This window comes from Cricetulus griseus, chromosome 2, assembly GCF_003668045.3.
Source record: "Cricetulus griseus strain 17A/GY chromosome 2, alternate assembly CriGri-PICRH-1.0, whole genome shotgun sequence".
Classification (NCBI taxonomy): domain Eukaryota; kingdom Metazoa; phylum Chordata; class Mammalia; order Rodentia; family Cricetidae; genus Cricetulus; species Cricetulus griseus.
In genome coordinates, this window is record NC_048595.1 from 438909734 (window position 1) to 438930615 (window position 20882).

The 20882-nt window shown below is 50.1% G+C and overlaps 1 protein-coding gene across 1 annotated transcript in view; it reads left to right on the forward strand.

The window, feature by feature from the left end:
- Nucleotides 1–332: 332 nt before the first annotated feature.
- The window catches only part of Efhd1 (EF-hand domain family member D1), a 44070-nt gene continuing 23520 nt past the window's right edge, over nucleotides 333–20882 (forward strand). The window contains exon 1 of the mRNA XM_027397467.2: nucleotides 333–637. Coding sequence (XP_027253268.1) covers nucleotides 333–637 — 305 coding nt within the window. The remainder of the gene's footprint in view (nucleotides 638–20882) is intronic.

Consider the following 20882-nt stretch of genomic DNA (forward strand, 5'->3'; position numbering starts at 1 on the left):
CCCCGAGGGTGGATTCTGGAGACATGCCTGGATTGAGGGACCGGTCAGCCTCCAATCCCCAAGCTCAGGGAGGACTAGGCAAGGCAAACGGGACCCCTAGGACCACAGACACCCGCACGTCCCCGGTCCAGCAGGCTGTCGTGCTGCTCCCGCGCCTCCTTAAAGCCGCAGCTCCGCCCCTCCCGCCCCTCGCGCCCCGCCCACCCGGGTTCTACCCAACCGCCGAGTCCCGAGCGACACCGCCGAGCGTCACAAAGCCACGGGCTAGCAAAGAGCGCGCAGCCCTCAGCGTCCAGGTGCGCGTCCCAGCTCCACCACCACCACCCGTCACCATGTCCAGCGAGGAGCTGGCCCGCAAGCTGCAGCGCCGGTTGAGACTAGAGGCGTTGGCAGAGACCAACCAGGGTGCTCCCCAGCCTGCACCCTGCGCTGCCTCAGCGGGGGACCGGGAGCCCGAACCGCCTGCCCGGGCGCCCACGGTCAGCGCAGATTCCGAGCTGAGCGCCAAATTGAGTCGCAGGCTGGACATCCACCAGGGCGCAGCGCGGTCCCGCCGCAGCAAGGTCTTCAACCCCTACACCGAGTTCCCGGAGTTCAGCCGTCGTCTCCTAAAGAATCTGGAGAGCATGTTCAAAATGTGAGCGCTCGCCCTGCGCCCCCGAGGAACGGGCGGTCTGGGACAGGGCGAGGGGCGGCCGCGCCGCGAGTGGGACGGTGCGGGGAGGAGGTGCAGGGATCCAGGGGTGCACTAAGCATCTGGCCCTGAGCAGCCAGATCGTTCGCACCGGACTTCATTGCACGCAGAGACCCAGCCAGGCTAGGGATCCGCGAGTTAGGCTCCCTGTGTCCCACTAAAGTCCCCTCCCTGGAATCCCCTGCTCCTCGGGGAGGGGAGGGGACCCGGGAGGGGACCCGCCCCCTCCACTCACACAGGTCCAGAGATTTGCTCTGAGCAATTTCTAGGAAGAAAGCCTGGGGCGCACCTCACCTGCGGGCCTTTATCCCTCGGGGAGAAATTAGCTGGATTGTTCTATTATCTTTTAAAACAAAGGAGAGAGTTAATCCTTGTCTTCCTCACCGGGTCTGAGGGAGGAACCAAGGCTGAGAACTTGGTTGAGTTCAACTCAGAGACACCTGGCCGGTGTGGAGCCAGGAGCCACCTGAGGGCGTCGCCTAGTCAACTACCCCTTCCAGCCGGTTGGGTTGCAGATGCCGCTGACTCGGGACTGGTTCCCGCTACTCTTCACTTTAGGATGGTGGCTGCTGGCGTCCGGATCACCCGTCAGAAGAGGAGAGCTTGACAGTGGGTGGCCTGTCACGTGAAAGGTCTTTTCTCTGGCCTCATTTCCCCACCTGAAGAGGGAAAGCAGTAAAGACCCTCGCCTTTTTTTTTTTTTCCTCTAAGTTTTCGGTTTGTTTTCTTTCTAAGTGAGGTGTGGCAACACTCCGAGTTCATCCTAACATTTAGATTTGGAAAGCAGCGGTAGATGATCTCTCTGAATTCGAGGCCAGCCATGACTACATGATGATACCCTGCCTCAAAAAAAAAAAAAAATCACATTTATTTACTGAGTGTGTATGCGTGAGGAAGTGCCATGACACATTCGTGGAGGTCAGAGGACAACTTGTGAGAATCGGTTCTCTCTGCACCATGCAGGTGGTGGGATTGAACTCAGGTGGCCAGAGCTGGTAGCAAGTGCCTTTACCGACTTAGCCATCTCGCTGGCCCCACCTTTGCCTTTTAAGGTCACAAAGTAGTCTGTACACCGAAAATGCCTCACCAAGCTATTAATATTATTTCCAGAATTGGGCCGAGACCGGAAAAATGGCTGGGGGAGCGAAGGCCGCTGGCCAGGTCATGCTTGGGCGTCTTTAGAAGCGCTTGGAATGTGTTTGCCCTCCGCAAGGAGGCTCTATTTAAAGGCACTGTGGCGAGCACCGCCTCCACTATTCACTGCAAGGTTTGCAGAGCCCGCACCTTCAATACTCACCGCCTCTGACACCTCGATCTCTCAGTCCCTGGCTCGCAGCCACTGTTTTCTGGGTCCAGTTTGGGCAGCCCAGGGAGGAGGAGTTGGGACTAAAAAATTAGACTTGAGCGCAGGTGGAAAAGCCCGGTAACACACAGTAGCTTGACAGTGATGTACTTTGGGTTTTTACATTTCATGGGAAGGGCTGCTCTAGCCTGGATGCTCACCCTTGTGGCAATTCCTCCAGTCCTGGCAGATTCATCTCCACTTTGGTCTCTCCAGCTTACCTGGTTTTTATTTGGAAACCCTCTTTGGAAGGTTAAGTTTGTTAGTCAGCTGCCCAATAGGAATAAAGTCAACCGGGTCTGGAGGTCTTTAGAGCCCAGCAATGTTAGCCCTGACACTGGCCAGGCACTAGCCCAGCATCAAGCTAAGGGGAAGGCAGTGTGGGAACTGATGTTCTAGGAGAACCTACAGCCTGAATTGTGTGTGCAGGGCATTTCTAAGGGGCTATGCTGTCCACCTGAATTCTAGGTTAGATCTTTTGTCACTTGCAATAAACTTAGCATAAACAAAGGGGTGTTATCTGGCTCCTAAATGAAGCCAGGGTCGGCTTGGGGTGTGGCTGGATCTGGGAGACTGGGGTGATGATGGAATCAGTCATGCTTCATTTGTCTTTTCTTCCCCACTGCTCTGCTTCAATTTCTTGTTTTTTTGAGTTGGGGTCCTTGAGGCCCAAGCCAGTCTCAAATGTACTATGTAGCTGAGGCTGGCTAGCTCCTGGTCCACAATGCTCCCTTCTCTCTGACAGAGGATCTCACTCTGTAGCTCAGGGTGGGCTTTGAACTGTTGAAATTATTTGTGTCTATGTCCAGCAATTCTTGTTTTGTTGTTTGTTTCCCTGGTTGTCCTGGAACTCATTCTGCAGACTAGACTGGCCTGGAACTCACAGAGCTCTGCCTGCCTCTGCCTCCCAAGTGCTGGGATTAAAGGTGCGAGCCTTTTCTCCCCCCTTTCTTTTCTGTCCTTATTCTCAGGTAGCTCCTTCCAGTGGCAGAGGTAGGGTCATAGCTGCTCCAGAAAAGTCCAGTGAGAAGTAGTAGTCACAGCATCAGCCTTTATGTGCTCTTTTAGGTGTGTGTGTGTGTGTGTGTGTGTTATTGGCTCTTAGCCAGGTGCTGTGCTCAGGGTGAATGCATTGCTCTCATTGGCCAGGACTTAGCCTCATACCTTCTCACCAGCTCTGCCTACCTACATCAGGCTCCCCATGCCTCACAGAAAGAGGGGTTGTTCCTCTCGGGCCTTCTATATGTCCATGACACTCAGTAATGAAAGTCACTGTCCCCAGCCAAGTTCATTTTCCCATGGGTGCTCCTGCTGGGTCTTCCATGCCTGAGGCAGCAGGAACTCCATATCCCCACCACCACCACCCCCGCCATAGTCAGGGACCCCAGTCTGGGAGATTCACTGGGTAGAGTCCCCTAATAAACTCTGATTTTTAGCTCTCACTTGGCCTGCTGTCCCAGGGAAGCATGAAGCCCCGACCAGCTGTGAGAGAACACAACATTTTCTGAAGGGTTCCCAGGTCAGATCTGCCCAGCGGCTCTGCCTCCTTGCCAGCTGCTTTCTTCCACCTTGAGCTGCCTCGGGGTGGTCAGCTGGCTCCCAGTCCTTCTCTGTGTATCCCATCAACTGGTGTGTGTGTACACATACAGCTGTTGCCTGTGCACTGCTGGCCTTACCCAGGCAAGGGCAGGCCCTGAGCCCTCTTCCACCCTTCTATGGAAGCCACTGGGGCTGCGTGATTTGTAGATCTGCTCTGGCCTGGCCGTATCACCTGTCCTGTAGATTGGCTAGTGTTCCTTTTCCTCTGCCTACAATCCTGCATGACTTAATCTTATTTATGGAGACAGATTTTTACTGTATAACCAGGCTGGCCTGGAACTTGTGGCATTGCTCCTACCTCAGTTTTCCAAGTGTCAGCTCTGTATTACCTTTTTCTTTTCTCTGAGACAGGATTTCATATATTTTAGGCTAGCCTTGAACTCACCATGTAGCCACATTTGACTTTGAACTTCTGACCCTCCTGTCTCTAGCTCTCAAATGCCGGGGTTACAGGCTCATACCACCACATCCATTCAAAAAGTGCTGGGGATCAAGCCTAGGGCTTTGTGTATGTTAGGCCAGTACTTCACCACTAAGCCACACCCCTATCCTGCGTGTCTTTTAAAAGAAAATATAAAAGTGTCCAGGTCCTCCTGAACACCACTTGCCCTCTAAGCCCCACACTTTTGCCCATGGAGTGTTTGCTGCCTTAGCTGTTAGCTTTGGGCCAGACAAGGAGCCTTGCAGACTCCCCTGGAGATCAGTGCATTTGAATCAGCTCCTCTCTGCTTTCCTGACCCTGAGAGTCTGGTCTTCTGGGGCAAGTTCACTTCCCCCTTACCACCCTCTGCCCCCAGAGCAGCGTGCTAAAACCAACAAAAAGCAGAGAGGAGGGTGCTAGCCTGTCTTCTATTGGAGGACTTCCTACTTTTTCCTCCTGGCTTACTAACCACTCTGGGAGGCTGTGAGGAGCATAACTGTGAGGTTCAAATCTGGTCTTACCTCTGCTCTCCAGGAGATTTCCTCTGGGAAACTAGATTAAGCTTTCTTTGTGTTTGGGTTCCTCTTCTGCCAGGCAGGGCTGTCCTGTGGGGTGTGAGGAGCTGATGTTTGTTGGGATCACTTTCAGCCACTGACATTCATATCCTATTTATTGCTCATTATCATCATCATCATTAGTATTATTGCTTTTGGGAGTAGAGTCTCAATCTGTAATCCAGGATAGCCTTGAACTCAAAACAATCCTCCTGCCTCAGTCTAAGGGCTGGGATTATAGAAATGAGCCAATACATCTGGTTTTATTCACAGATTTTTAGATGATTGCAAGGCTGTCATTTCGTCCCCATGAAAATTTGGGCTGCCCTTCTTGTTTAACAATACACTTCCTATACTTCTCCAAGTGGGAGGTGACTGACGCTGAGGGGCTTTTGCTTGGTTGTTTGTCTTTCCTCTTCCAGTCATTGACTAGCCTAATCCAGTATAACCTCATCTTAATTTATGACTCTGCAAAGACCCTGTTTCCAGCCAAGGTCACATTGTAAGGTTCTAAGCCTACATGGTATGGGAGAAAGGGGATTCTACTTAACTCAGGAAAGTGAGACAAGCCACTCAGTCCTTAGACCGCTCAGGACCTGAGACTTAGGAAGGTGGGAAATCTCAGCACAATGCCCCTGCAATCTCAGCCCCCTCCCCTTGGATTAGCCTTGTCAAAACCCAGTCTCCTGTGGAAAAGCCATCCAATGGAGCTAGCCCCATCTTTGCCAGGAGCGGTCTGGCTTCAGCTGGGCTTGCCAGAATTTCACTTTTCAATAGTTTCTAGATGCTCATTCTGATGTCACCTTCTCTCCCTGGGCTCCTTGCAGGGTGTAACCTGATTAGACCAGCACACACAAAGCACACCTACTCTTTGTCAGGAGGCAAGACTAGATGGATTCACCCAGACACAACAAAAGTATTCTTTGGTCTTTTATATTTGATTTTCCTGTTTTAAATGATGTGGCATAGGGGCTCCTTACGTTTTTCAAAGTTTTAAGAAGCGGGGGAGAGAGGGAATGGTTCCCAGCCTGGGAGCTTGCTGGGTTCTTGGAGTAGGTGTCAAGTGTCCTGAGTTCTAAATGGAGAAGAAAGACAACTTTCTAATGAGTGTGGGAAGCCAGAGGCATCAGCAGCCTGGCCAGGGCTAGTGCCTCTCTGTTTCCAAGCGTGTAAGTGTGTCACCGGATAGCTGGAGCCAGAATAGTGGCCTGATTTTAAAGGAAGGGTGAGAAGGGCCCAGAAGAAACTGACCCTATAGTGTGTGTATGTGGCTGAAATGTGAGCAGAGCTGGCTGTACGGTCAAGGTTAGACAGGAAACTTTAATTACCCTGGCTGCTCCAGAGGCCCCTGGCAAAGGGAGGTAATGGGGACAGCCACTTGCAGCAGAGCCCAAGCACAGCAGCTTACCATGCAGCTGTGGTAACTTTTTAGCACAGCAGTGAGAGCTTGTGTTTCAACTCCCCAAAGAGAGGGTGGGAACGGGAGTGTTAGCCGATAGGAAAGTTGCTGTTTTATTAAGAATCTGAAATACTGATGTCATGATGCCCTGCCAAGGCCACATTCCCCATCACCAAGACACCACCAACCACTGAAAACGTGAATCCCCCCACTTTCCTCCCTCCTTAGTCTGCCTAGGAGGAGGAAGGGTGGGAGGAAGAAAGTGTGTGGTATGGATGATTGGATTTTCTTTCTTTCTTAGTTTGGGTTCTGGGGCTAGTCTCAGGGCTTGTGCATGTCAAGCATACCCTCTACCATGGAGCCAGAATCTCAACTCTTCTAGATTGGCTGAGAATTTTTCGTAAAGATAAAGTGTATCCTCTTAAGGGAGATGGTGGGGGGTGCCTACATCTGGGCATCTTAGGCTTTAGTGTGAATTGATTCTTAACAGAGGACAGATAGGAGCCAAGGCATAGCTCATTGGTAGCATGATCACACTCAGCGCTCTTGAGGCCCTGGGTTCCGTCCCCAGTGCGCGCGTATACACACACACACACTCTCTCTCTCTCTCTCTCTCTCTCTCTCTCTCTCTCTCTCTCTCTCTCTCTCTCTTTCTCTCTAAGGACAGTGGAAGAGAGAAAAATAAATGGAAGCTAGAGACTTTTCTGACTTCTGGATTTCAGCCCTCTATAGTAGTGACTCACCTTGGATTTGAAATGTTCGCTCCTGCACTGGGTCTGTACGTTTAGCCATCTTGACTTGAAAGAAAGGCAAGAGAATCCCTGGAAATAGCTCCAGGCTGGCCCTCTGAGGTCCTTGTCTTCTAAAGATGCACGAATGTCCCTCTCCTCCCTGCTCCTTGCTTTCCACCTCACTTTCTCTCTCTCGGAGTCTCCTCTGCAGCATATGGTATGGGAATTTGAAGGATGGTGCTTTAAAATGGAGTGATGAAAACAGTGTTTAAAACCTGAGACATCTTTGTGAGAGGGAAATCACAGGTGGGCACAGTAGCTGCTGTGTCCCCTAAGCAGCCCTTTGTCATCTCAAAGGCTATCACTGCACCCTGGGTCCATCCAGGCTGGTGACCACTCAGGCAAAGATGATATCATAATGGGTTTTGCCAAGCTGGAGCTAGCACCCCTTCCCTATGGCCTGTAGTGGTGATTCTGCTAATGAGGAAAGAGAAGTGGCCTCAACTGTGTCCCTCTGGATCCCTTTTGTGAGATAATGTACCATGATTCTTATATGCCTATCTGCTTTTGTGTGTGTGCGGGGGTTTTTGGTTGGTTTGGTTTTGGCTTTGTTTTGTTTTGTTTTGTTTTTGAGACAGGGTTTTTCTGTGTATCCCTGGCTGTCCTGGAACTCACTTTAGATCACACAGGCCTCAAACTCACAGAGATCTGCATGCCTCTGCCTCCCGAGTGCTGGGATTAGAGACCACCAGTGCCTGGCCCCACCTGTGTTTTTGTCTACCTGAGGGGTTTTGGATGGCAGGCATAGAGACCAGCAATGGTACATGGAGAATCCATGAATCATGAAGGAGGGGTGGTTCTTAGTGTCCTTTTTCCCGGGACACTCAGTCTGTCTCTGCAATCCATGTGTATCCCCAGTGTTTTCTTCTTGCCTGTGGGTAGGCTAGAGTGGGGCTATGCTGGATGTTAGTCAGCTGTCTTCCCGGCCTTCTCTCGGGTAACCCTCCACCACACTCCTCTGGGCCTGAAGGGCGCAGCTGAGGGAGCTCATCCATTCCTGCATGCCTTCTATCCTTGAGAACTGCTTGCTGCTGCTTCCTCCTTTTCCCTGCGGCCCTCTACCCCTCAGCATCCTTTGTGTTCTTCACCAAGTGGGTCTTGGGGAGTCATGCCCCTGACTTCCTCCCCTCTGAAAGTGTGTGGTGTCAGTTTGCAGTGATGGGCCTTGTCCCTTTAGTAGTGGCCTACAGTTTTTTTGCTAAGGCTCCTAACCCTTGACTTAGAGGCCTTTGTGTAGGCAGGTGTGTGTGTGTGTGTGTGTGTGTGTGTGTGTGTGTGTGTGTGTGTGTGTAAGAGAGAGATACACACATGTGAGCATGCATTTATCTGTCTGTATCTTGTTTCGACAGTGCTGGGGATAGAGCCCAAAGTTTTGTGCTTGTTAGGCAAGTGTTTTACCACTGAGCTATGCTCAGCTGTGGGCTATTGTATTTATCATCAAACAAAGTATCATTGTTGTATGTGTGGTACACACGTGTAGAGATCATAAGACAACTCTGTGGAGTCGGCTCTCTCTTTTCACTTGTATGTGGGTCCCAGGGACTGAATTCGGGTCTTCAGTCAGGTCTTCAGGCCTGCATGGAAAGTACTCTACCTGCTGAGGCCTCTCTCTCTGGCCTCCCTTGTTTGTTTGTTTCAGCCTGGAACCCTTTGCTTCTGAATGAAGGTCACTTCTTTGGCTTAGAGCTAGGCCTGTTTTGCTGGTGATCGAAGCAGACCTCCCTCCAGTTCTAGGTTAAGCAGGGCCTTGGGGACAGGGTGGGGACTGGGTGGAGACCCAATGGAGTGGCAGGAGGCTCTTCCTAACTGTTAGGGTCTGATTCCAACATCGTGACCCTCATCTCTGGTGGGTGTGGCGGCTGTCTGGTCCTCCTCTCCAAGGCCAGCGGTAGGTCACAGACCCACCCTCGGCCTACTGCCAGCTTGGACTAGGATTGCAGGAAGCAGAGGGATAATGTTCACGATTTATAGGCTGGTCCTTCCACCCCTTCCTGGTGGTAAAACACCAAGAGAGCCCCCCCCCCAACTTCCCTAGTCTCTCCTCTCCCTCCTCCCTGCCACAGTGCTTATTGAATACCCATTGTGCTTTGGGATAGTTCTTGCCAAAAATATCTCACTGCTGACAGCCCTAGGTCTTTGGCCATGGGGACCTGCTGAGTTCAGTCATGGCCTTGGGGAAGCTGGTCCTGGATCCTGCCCAGCTTGGTCTTGGCAGTGACTTTCTCTGCCCCTCCCTGAGTGCTTCAGGCTTCCCTATGCAGGGTAACCAGTGAAACGGAGTGCTGCCCCACACCCCAGCAGTGTTCTGTGCTTGGAGTCACCCAGAGTGCCTACTGTATACAGGCTGTTTGTAGCCAGGCACACATGGGAAACCATTCCTTCCTTTCAGTGCTCTGAACTGAGTGCCAACAGCATGCTTACGGCACAGCAAGGAAATGGAATCCCAGAGAAAGCCAGATGACCAGCCCTGTAAGTGGCTGACCTAGAATTTGAACCCAAATGGCTTGCACGCTGGTCTTCTGTGTCAAGAGCCTTCTTCGTTAATGTCACTTCTACCCTGAACCCCAGGCTCCAAATCACAGCCACCCTTGGCATAGATCACTGTACTTCTTGCCTCTGCAGCCTGCCTGAACTCCAGGTCCCCCGGGACCTCCCACCTCATGTCATACTGGGCCTCGTCCATATATCGTAGCTACTGTATCCACAGGGACTTTGCCTGAACCCACATCTCATTACTCCCTTTTTCAGAAGTCTTGTGGGTTAGAGGCAGCATAGAACATTCATGAAACAAAGCTCAGACTCCTCAATGCTGACCCTTAGGGCTCACCCGACTCTTCTCTCACTAGTCGTTTTAGTCTGTCCCTACCTTGTCCTCTAGTTAGTTTCTAGTATATGATACTTAGGTCTTTCAGTTAGTCTCTTGTGTGGTCTCCTCCTCCTCCTGGGAAATCAGCCATATACGTCGTGTGTGTGTGTGTGTGTGTGTGTGTGTGTGTGTGTGTGTGTGTGTGTGTTGAGACAGGGTTTCTCTGTGTAGCTCTGGCTATCCTAGAACTCACTATATAGACCATGTTGACTTCAAATTCAGAAAGCCTCCTGCCTCTACCTTCCCGGTGCTGGGATTAAAGATTTGTGCCTCCATGCACTGCCTAGAGCCAGATATTTTAAAAGACAAAAAAAAAAAAAAGAAAAAAAAATGTCTTAAAGACAAGATCTCATGCATTTCAGACTGACTTCAAACTTGGTATGCAGCCAACGATGACTTCCCATTTTGATAGTCCTGTCTCTACCTCCAAGTGGAGGTATTGGGGTGCTATAGATGTATGCCACCATGCCAGATTTATGTGGTTCTAGGGACTGAAGCCAGGGCTCAGAGCATGCTCACTAAGCACTCTGCAAACTTAACTGCATCTCTAGTCAATGATTCTTTATAGTTGAGGGTGACCAGCCTTTCTCTGTGGTCTCCCTGGCCATCTCAGGGGCACGGACTTCCTACAGAGATTTTGCAGTTGCAGTTTCAGTTGCATGAAGGCCCTGTACACTGCTAGGCAGTGACCTGAGCCTGTGGTAGGGTCCTGTGGCTCCCTTCAGCAGAGCGACTGACCGGCTCAGGCGCAGGCCGGTAAGTGAGATGTGGAAAAGGTAAATGACCACTTCTCAGAGTGTGCCCAAGACAAGATCGCGTGACCACTGAGTGTGCAGCTGGGGCCTTAATTAGGTCATGGTTCTAGCTGGGTGCTCTAGACACTGAAGGCTGTTGGGTTTAAGGTGGTGCCAGCCTAGAGGATGGCATGGGAAGAGGTCTTGTTGGCAGGGAGGAGAGGGGGCAGAGATGAATGGCTGAGGCTGAGGACAGGAGGGTGACAGCCTGCATGTTCTCCCTTCATTTTAGAGCCAGAAGTCATTCCTCACCTTACACTAAAGCTGGACTGTGGCCGTTGGCTGTCTCCAAGCCCTCCCTCCCTCTCCCTGCTCCCAGCTGGCCATAGGACTATCCTTCACTTAGTGCCTCTCAGGCTCTTCCTGAATTTCCTGCCCTGGGAATCAGGAGGGGTGGGCACTGCCTGACCAGCCCTCATGGACTGTAGAAAGCCTGTAGTGTTTGAGGGCATTGTACCTATACTTCCCAACAGAACTAATCCTGGGGGAACTAGTTCTATCCTGAGGCCCATCCCCTCTGGACTTTTTGAGTCTGCATCATGGAACTCTCCCGTGGCCAGCTCTGGTTGGAAGAACCCTCCAAGTGTGGCGGAAAGGCCTGTAAGCCTGGCTCATCTGAAGTCAAAGAACTGCAACTGCAAAAGCCACTTGAGCTACAAATGGAGTTCAAGGCCAGCTAGAGATGTAGCTCAGTGATGGGATGCTTGTCTAACGTGAGAGACCCTGAGCTCACCCATCAGTAACCAACAAAAAGAAAAAGAATCCCTGGATTTTCCCTGCCTCCCCCCACCCCTAACACTCACTGGAGCAGCTAGGGCTGCCCCAGACCGGTGTCCTGCAGGCCACCAGAGCTCTGCCTTCTCCATCTACTCAATTCCCTCTCTCTTCTGAACGAAGCACCTAGAACTCTAAACCTCCAGGGTTTCTCACTCTGTTCCCTGTCCCAAATCACAGGCCAGCCTGCCTGTGCCAACTCAGACCCAGCTAAACACAGATCCCTTTCGAAAAGCACCCTGGAATCATGAAGTAACAGCTGGTCCCTAACCAGGTGAGTTCTTTTCTGTATGCTGGGTGCTTCGGAGAACATTTGCCTGCAATTTTTTTTTAAAAGACTTTTATTAGTTTTAATGATGTGGGGCGGTGTGTACACGTGAGTGCTGGTTCCACTCCCTATTAGCAGCTTTCCTCAGGAGGTATCCCTTGGACTCTAGCATCTCCAACATCTTGGAGTCTCCAAAGCAATCCAGGCTTCACCTTTCCAGCTTTATGCAATGGCCTTTCTGGGACACCCCTGACACATAGTTGGCCTCAGCACCTTTCCTTAGTTGGAGGAATATTCCATAACCCCATTCTTCTATCCTTGACTCTAAAGCCAGAACCATGTGACTGAAGCTGCTAAGTTCTGCTGCTTACATGGCCCTCTCGTTCAATCACATCTCCGCCAGCTTTCTGTCTTTCACTGCCTAAGTTTGGCTGTCCTGAGACTTGCTCCCTCAAACTTTGAGATGTGCCATCCTCTTCCTCCCCAGTGCCAAGATTAAAGGTGTTTGTTCCCACCCCACACCTGGCTCTAAGCTTTTCTTCAGTTCCTTTTCACAAGCTGGAAACAGCTGCAGACAGACATGGTGCTGAGATGGTTACATCTTGACCAGAAGGCAGCAGAAAGTTGACTATCACACTGCGGGAAACTTGAGCAAAAGAGATCTCACAGCCCACCCCCACAGCAACATACTTCCTCCAAGAAGCCCACACCTCCTAATAGTGCCACACTCTTTAGGGGCCATTTTCTTTCAATTCACCACAGCTGGTCTTCTGCAACCTTCAAAAAAAAAAAAAAAAAGTTCATCTTTTACCAGAAAAGGAACAGAAATTTCCAGAAGGGAGTCCTGAGGCACTGGCTGTGTAAGAGCAGGTGAAGCTGTAGTTCAAACTTGCCTTGTGCTACTCCACATTCAGGCCACACTCCCCAACTGCTTTATCCTTTGCTAAAGCTGCCATATATTCACAAGCTTGGTGGTGACCTCCAAAAATCCTGTTTTGGCACCCAGAGGGGTTTTCCTGAGACAGACATCTGACGTTGGTCCTTAGTTCAACCTATGTTCCTGCTACCCTGATGAAAACACAGCCCTTTCAGAATGCCTTGTGTGAGTTGGCCTGCCTCTCCCTTTCCAGAATATTTGGCACCCCAAAACCACTTGCAGGGCTCAGTACATTTGCCTCTCTGTTGGCTCCTGTGCAGCAGGTGACTCGGCTCTTGCCACCTCACAGCGTAACACTTCCATTGTGTCTGCATCCCTTCTGGGACTGCCTTTGTGTTTCCCTTCTGCCTCGCAGAGGCCCCAGCACATGTGAGCCTGGTAGTGAGGGCATGGATGAATGAGTATTGGGAGCTCAAGAAAGCCAAGAGCTGTGGGACAGAAGTGGCCGTGAGCAGGCTAGACACAGAGGTTTTGTGTTAACTCTGTCGTTGCATTCACTTGCCGAGAGCCAGGGCTGTCCAGAGCCGGAGTGAGTGCTCTGACTTTGGAAGCAGCAATGACACACTGGAGAGCTTGTTTCCCAGCCTGCTGCAATTGGGAGGGTAGGAAGGACAGGTGCTCTGGTAGCTAGGGAGGACTCGGGGAACTGGGTAGAGAAACTCCTGGCCTGTAGACTCAGGAAGTCTAGAGGCTAAGCTAGACAGGTACTGTTGGGGCCATCAGGTTGGGCCTCTGCGTGACCACCTGCTGGGGGCGGAACCTGGCTGCCTTCTCTGACTTAAAAGTGCCTGGGGTCACACAGGAGCTGATGACATAAAGGCTCTTATCCAGCTGGATTGGGGCAGACAATGATTCTGACTATCCCACAATGTCCTTGTTTTGTGCTTCCAGCTTTGGTCATTTGAAAAGACATGTTTCCAACAAAACCTTACTTTGTGCATTTGTAGGTGTACCCAATGATAGCTATGAATGTGCCCCATTTTTTTTGTTTTGTTTTTTCTGGAGGGAGAAATTACTTTGTAACTAAGTTGTGAGCTTCTCAAGCATGACTTTATACATCACATCACATCACAGTACAGTGTCAAAAGACTGTACTTGCTGAGGCACAGGATCCACCTGCCCCCAGGGACTCCCACCCTCCTGAGAAAGCACTGAGGAGTCCCTGGGGAGTTTCTGATGGCAGAACCTCTACACAAAGGTTACCTGGTTTTTTTCTTTCTTCATTAATGGCAGGATTATTCTGGTGAGGTGAAAACTAAGAAAGCCCAGGGGCTCTGAGCAGTGCAAACAAAAAGAATAAGCAATTCATGCCCACCCCGGGGAGGGGGTGAGTGTCCAAAATTGGTTGGACACTAGAAACCAAGTCTTGTCCTCACAGCTATCTTTTTAATAGCTGAGCCCCTTAGGCCAGGTTGCAGAGCGGGTGGGGGCTACCATGACCAGGGACTCAACCTGCCCTCCTCATGTAGCCTTCATTGCTGTCCAATCAGCAAAGAGTAGAGAACATTTCCAGGTGGGGTTGGGACCCTGACCTTGTCCCCAGTGGACTGGCACAGAGAAGCTCTTCTGATCCAGAATGGGGAGGCAGATGGTGGGTTACGTTTGCCTCAAATGTCGAAGATGGGACCAAGTTGAGTCTTTGGGGTAGAATCCTGGAAGCCATTTACTTGTCTTGTCTGTGGACTAGACTTGTCTGTGGGTAGCAACTCTATAAAAAGAGTTCCAGGCACCAGTCATAGTGCCTGCTGAGGACTAGCTTCATGGGCAACTCCACAGAGCAGGCCAAATCTCTCCCAGGTGCCTAGTAGGGTGGGGCTTGTGCCCAGGTCTTCAGAGCCACCTGGGGGGCCAATGGGAATAGAGGCCCCCCACATTAAATCCCAGAGAACCTGAAGAGGGAAGGACAGAGGAAATGGGAAACATCACACATTTAGATGGACGCCTCAGGAAACAGTGGGGCTGTGCTGCTCTCCTCCTCCGTCTCTTCCTCCTCCATCTCTTCCTCCTCCCCCTCTTTAATTGTGTTGGTTTATTTTCTTTTATGTGTGTGAGTATTTTGCCTACATGCACATGTGTGAGTACCACATGCCGGGGGAACCTGTGGATATCAGAAGAAGGCAGCAGATTCCCCTGGAACTGGAGTTATAGTCAGTGACAGATGAGCCACCCTGTGGGTGGGTGCTGGTGCCTCCACCTGGGTCCTCCTGAAGAGCAGTCAGTGCTCTTAACCACTGAGCCACACCTCCCCCCCCCCTGCCCCCCCCCCCGCCAATGCTTGTTATTTTCTGGGTGAAACAGCAAAAGAAAAAAGATTTGGGTTAAAATTTAAATCCGGGCCAGGCGTTGGTGGTGCACGCCTTTAATCCCAGCACTCAGGAGGCAGAGGCAGGCGGACCTCTGTGAGTTTGAGACCAGCCTGGTCTCCAGAGTGAGTGCCAGGATAGGCTCCAAAGCTACACAGAGAAACCCTGTCTCGAAAAAAAAAAAAAAAATTAAATCTGAGGCCAGGTGAGGTAGAGTATGCCTTTAGTCCTAGCAGTGGGATTGCAGAGGCAGGCAGCTCTCAGTGTGGGCCAGACTGGTCTATGCAGTGAGTTCCAGGCCGGTCAGAGTTCCATGGTGAGACCCTGTCTAGAAACATTCCAAATCACAGGAAGGCATAGGGTGTAGCAGAGTGGTAGAGGGCATGCTTAGTCCTGGGTTTGATCCTAACACCCTCCTCCCTCCAATTATAGGGACAAAAAGAAGGTAAAGCTGAGTGTGGTGGCATGCATCCGTAGTCCTAGCACTGGGGAGGCTATATAAGTAAGCCACATTCTAAAAGAAAACATAAGAAAAGAGGAACTAAGATACTGTGGAGGAGAAATGGAGATCAGGTGGCTTTTTCTAAGCCTAAAAGCATTGGAAGATGTAAGGGTGAGGGATGTCCTCCCAGTTGTCATTGCTGGGCCCAGTGACCTCAGGCTCATGAGTCACAATGAACTCCCATTTCTTCAGCATGTAAACAGTGTCACACCTCTGAGAGTGCTGCAGAAAGATTAAGCAGGTGAAAATTTTCTGAGGTGCTCAGTCAGTGAGACCATGACAATGAATGTTCGTAAGGTGGTAACAGAGCTCTCTTGACCAGAAATGAACTCCGTTTCGTATACTGAGAATATTGGGTGCCACATGGGGCCAAACACAGAGTCCACTCTTACCTAGGCCTTACAAAAAGAGCTCTGACTATTTCTTCTGCTCTTCGGATGTAAAGCACAGAAGATGCAGCTCCTCTAAAACATCTAGGATCTTCCTCAGGACCGTGAGCATGCCTTGTGCCTGCCCTAATCTCTCTTGCAAGTTGAGGGCTTCATAATTTAAATGCCGTCACTGGTTGTCTTGCCTTTCCTGCTACTGTAGAAAGCCTAAAATCTCCTGCCTGAGGGACTGGAGCAACGGATGGCTCAGTGGTTAAGAACACCAGTTGTTTTCCCAGAGGACTGGGGTTCTATTCTTAGCAGCTGCGTGATGTCCAAGAACCAGCTCTAACTTCAGTTCTAGGGGATCCAGGGCTGTTTTCTGGCCTCTTCAGGCATTGCACACACTTGGTGCATAGATAAAATGCAGTCAAAACACGAACATACATTAAAACAAACACAAAAAAACAAAACCCTGCTTGAGAATCCCATGTTTCTTGGCATGGGGCTGGTGAGATGGCTCAGCGGGTAAAGGCACTTGCCACCAAGCAGACCTTACTTCTGTCCCAGAGAAAGGAGATAGCCAACTCCAGCAAGTTGTCTATGACCTCTACCCAAGGCCATGGCGTATGTACCCTCCATGAAGCAATGAGTATAATAAATAAATAAATAAATAGATAAGTAAATTGTTTGTGGTGACTTAGACCTATAATGACAAGAGGGTCACTCACCAATTTGAGGCTAGCCTGGGCTAAATAGAAAGTCTATCTAAAAGGGAGAAAAAGAGGAAGGTGGGAGAAAAGAGAGGAGAGAAAAAAAGAATATGCCAGCTTAATTCAGATCCATCTGACTGTTTTCATCATCCATTGAGTGAGGCTACTAATTGCCTCCCTCGGTGAGCTCTTAATTAACAGTGAGGGCAGGCAGCTATTACTCATTTGTTACAGGATTGACCCAAAGACCAAAAGGCTTACATTGAGACGACACGCACACAACAGAGCAGTTGGAGTTACTGTCTTGAGTCCTTTTTTTTTTTTTTTTTAATCACTGCTGCATAAGTCACTTCCCACTCTGAGGGGGCAGATAAAATGGGAAAATGAAAGCGGGCCTGTGAAGTTTTGCTCTTGCCTGCCTTGCAAACCCAGGCCCTGAAGGAAGTGACGGCTCTTGTAAAGCTCTTGTAAAGGGTCACTTTGAAGACAGGGCTACATGTCTGATTTTAAACCCCAGCTCCACAGGGGAGCAAGACGTCACTGATGTGGTCACTTTATAGTCCTGCCAGGACTTCAGTAGATGGCACTAGGCCGATGTTTCTAGTAGGAACACAAAGAAGCAGCCTTGACTGAGCACTGGGGCAGGGATGGGGGATGGGAAGCTGGCTGGTACCTCTTTGCTTTCCTGCTGCCTTGACCTCAGAGATGTCCCTACTATATATGTTTTATTCCTGTGTCAATCAGATGCCCCTCCCCCACAGAATAGTGTCAGGGCTCTCTTGCCTCACCCTTGGCTCTTTGTTTCTGCCTGGCATCACTGCTTCTGGCCAGGGAGGGGCAGGGGGCTTCTGCTTCCCAGAAAATGCTTTTCAAAGAGCTTGAACTCTAATCTCAGCCCCTTTCCCCCCTTTTTAGTTTTACGGTCATTTTGGTTTTGAGACAGGGTCTCTGTGTAGTTCAGTCTGGTCTCAAACCCTTGATGTACCCTCAGCCTTGTGCCTCTACCTCCCAACTGTTGGGATGATGGGCTTGCATCCCTGTGTCCTGCTTTCTTCTTTATCTAAAAACAATGTTGAGGGGAGGGGGCCCAGAGAGATGGCTCAGTACATAAGAGCCAATGGCCGATCTAGAGGACCCAGTTTTGGTTCCCAGTACCCACAAGGAGACCAGCAACTGTCTGTAACTGACGTCTCAGGGAATCTAACACCCTCTTTTGGCCTCTGCCACTACTAGGCACACACGTGGGTGTATATACATGAAATGCAGGCAAAATACCCATTAATATTCTTAAAAATAATTTGGAGACTGGGAAGATGGGTCAGTGGATAAAGCACTTGCCACACAAATGTGAGGACCTGAATTCAGATGCCCAGAACCCGCATAAAGCTGGAAGCAATAGCTTGTCTGTGTTCCCAGCACTCCTACTGTAAGGTGAGAGGCAGAGACACAGGGGAGTCCCTGGAAACTCTCAGCCAACTAGCTTGGCATATACAGTGATTAATGTTAGTAACTCTGCCTTAGGAAGGCAAGGACTAACCCACGATAGTCTTCTAACACACATCACACACACACATGTGCATGCATGTTCAATTATAAAAGAAATTGGAATTGTGTTAATCTGAGCCTAATACTTACTGGACTCCATTCCGAACTATGTGAGCTTTCTGTTGAACCTGGAAGGTGTTTCAGACCCTGGGTCTATTAGGTTTTCCAGGTCGGAATCCCAGGGGAGACCAAAGGCCTGCTGTCCTGAACCAGTCTCTTGTGTCTAGAGGGGCACCCCTGCTCAGAGTGGCCTCACTGGCAGCTCTCTCTAGTGAGCATGGGGGAGGCTCCCTCCCCTCTGGTGTGGCTGCAAACAAGTCTTTGCCTTGTTTGTTGACCTTTGCTTATCACCCCCATTCTTCCACCTAATCCTTTCAGCTGTTCCTCCTCCTTCTCTGTTCAACCAGCACTGGAACCCTCTGTTAATGCCTGGGCCAATTGTGTCTTGACCGCACCATCCTCCATGGCTCCAGTCTTCTTTGTAAATTTTCAAATGCATAGTGTGAACAGAGGACAGAAGATATTTTATCTGTCTCAGCGTCACAGTTACTTTAGTGGGCCCTGACTTGGCCACTTCCCCTGCTGTTTTTGTGTAGTGTTGGGAATGGAACCTAAGGTTTGGTGCATGCAAAGCAAGTGCCTTGCCACTGAATCACAACCCCAGCTACAAGGCCAACCCTTGAATACAATATTGCCACCTTCTCCCATGGAAAATCCCCAGACCTGGAAGATTGTGAGTTTGGGATAAGCCACTGGGTGATCTGGTTCCCTCTTGTAAGTTTTGGACACAGAACCTCATGGATGGAGTTCTGGAAAGTTCCACCTTGCAGAAACCTGTTGCCTTTGACCAGGACTCTTGTAACAGAGACACCCCGTTCTAGCCTGTTTGTAAAAGCTTAGCATTGCAGGGTCAGTTCTCAGTGGCTCTCTGAAAGCGCTGCTCTACATCTGAAACCATCTCCAGTCACCACTGAGCTCTGGGCAGCACCTGCAGGCAGCTCTTTGCTCTCTTTGCTTCCCTGTCAGATACCCCTGGTATTGTCTATCACTGTCTTTGAGTAGGATTTTAGCCTGTCCACCTAGAGTTCTCTCATTGACCTTTCTGGAGTGCAGGACCTGCACAGGGTGGAACAGAGCATCAGGGACTGGAGAGGGTGGCTTTTGGGGCTTTGGGACTATGTAGCCTGCCTTGTCATTGTTGAGTTTTGTCAACCACCCCCCCAAAAAAACTTTTATATGTATAGGTGTGGTGTGTGAGAGTGTGTGTGTGTGTGTGTGTGTGTGTGTGTGTGTGTGTGTGTGTGTATTTGTGCACCCCTTGTGTGTAGATGTATAATGCCTTCAGAAACTAGAAGAGCATTCCCTGGGGCTGAAGTTACAGGTGATTGTGGCCCACCAAAATGGAGCTGAGAATAGAACCCCAGGCCTCTGGAAGGGTAGCAGTGCTTTTAACTGCTGCACCATCATCTCCCTAGCCCCAGGACCTTTGCTTTGGAAAATGGTGGTAAGATAAAAGCCAAGAGAATTTTCACGAGTTCAGCTATTGCTGCTTGCAAAAGATCATCCCAAGCTGGGCTTATGGACAATATTTCCCCCCATCCCCATGGGGTCCCAATGACAAACCAAAGTTCATTCTGGGTAGCCATTGGTTTATTAGAGTATGGGTGAGGGCTTCTGGGCAGAAGTGTGGGTGACCCACTTGGAAGGTTTGCAGCCAGCATGGATGGCGGCTTCCACATGGCTGTGCAGATGGATCACTGTCCCTCTAGTCCTTCCCCACCCTGTATGACAGCCCCTCGCTCCCCCAGGCAGGCAGAATCACAACATACAACTGGATGTTCCAGTGAGGTCCCATGTCTTAGTATTTTATTGCTGTGTTGAGACACCATGACCACACCAACTCTTATAAAGGAAAGCATTTAATCGGGCTGGCTTACAGTTCAGAGGTTTGGTCCATTGACATCATGATGGGAAACATGGTGGCATTCAGGCAGATATGATACTGAAGAAGTAGATGAGAGTTCTACATCTGGATCAACAGGCAGCAGGAAAAGAGAGAGATGCTGGATGCTGGGCCTGGCTTGAGAGTTTGAAACTCCAAAGCCCCCCCACCCCCACCCCCGTGACACACAGCAAGGCCACACCACCTAATCTCTGTCAAGTAGCACAATTCTCTCATGACCAAGCATTCAAATCTGTGAGCCTCTGGTGGCCATTCTTATTCAAAGTACCATATCCTATAACCCTTTTACCCCTTAACTACGACGGGAAAGCTTGGATGATATTTCGCAAGCAGGCACAGCTCTACTCACAAACACGGTGGCAGTTTGGCTGAGAGGCTAGTTCTGTACAACAGCCCATGTTACCACAGAAGCCCATGTGGATGCCCATAGTCTGTGCAGCTGCCTGAAGCCATGTTAATATTTGTGTTCCCATGAGAACTGGTCCCACCCCTTGATGGCTCACAGCACTGAGGTGCAGGCTGTCGTGCAGCGTAGGAGAGCAGTCTGGGACCACTCTTGGCACTCCTCAGTTGATGGCTTCTGGCACACATTCAGGTGAAGAAAGACATCCTCCTCTGGGGGCCCCTAGGAGTTTGACCATGCTCCAGTTAATATATGGACAACAGAAAATGGACTTTTTGCGGGCGTGGGAGTGAACATTGGAAGGCTGGGAGGTGAGTATGATCAGGATGCATGATGTGAAATTCCCAAATAATTGATAAAAAGTAATTTAAAAATTAAGAAACAAAAAGGAGGGATGAGTATGTATCTTGGTGGTGGAGTATTGGCCTGGTACTCGCAAGGCCCTAGGTTCAATCTGCAATACTGAGAGAAAAAAAGAAAAAGAAATGTGTTTCAGGACCTTTGATCATGCTGTGTCACTGGGACTGTTGCTCAAGTTAACATTGAATCAGGGTGGTGGAGTCAACTACTAGCTGACCAGGATTAGCTATAGAGATTTTGGAGGATCCAGGATATCATAGAGAGGCACAGGAAGGAATAGGGAGGG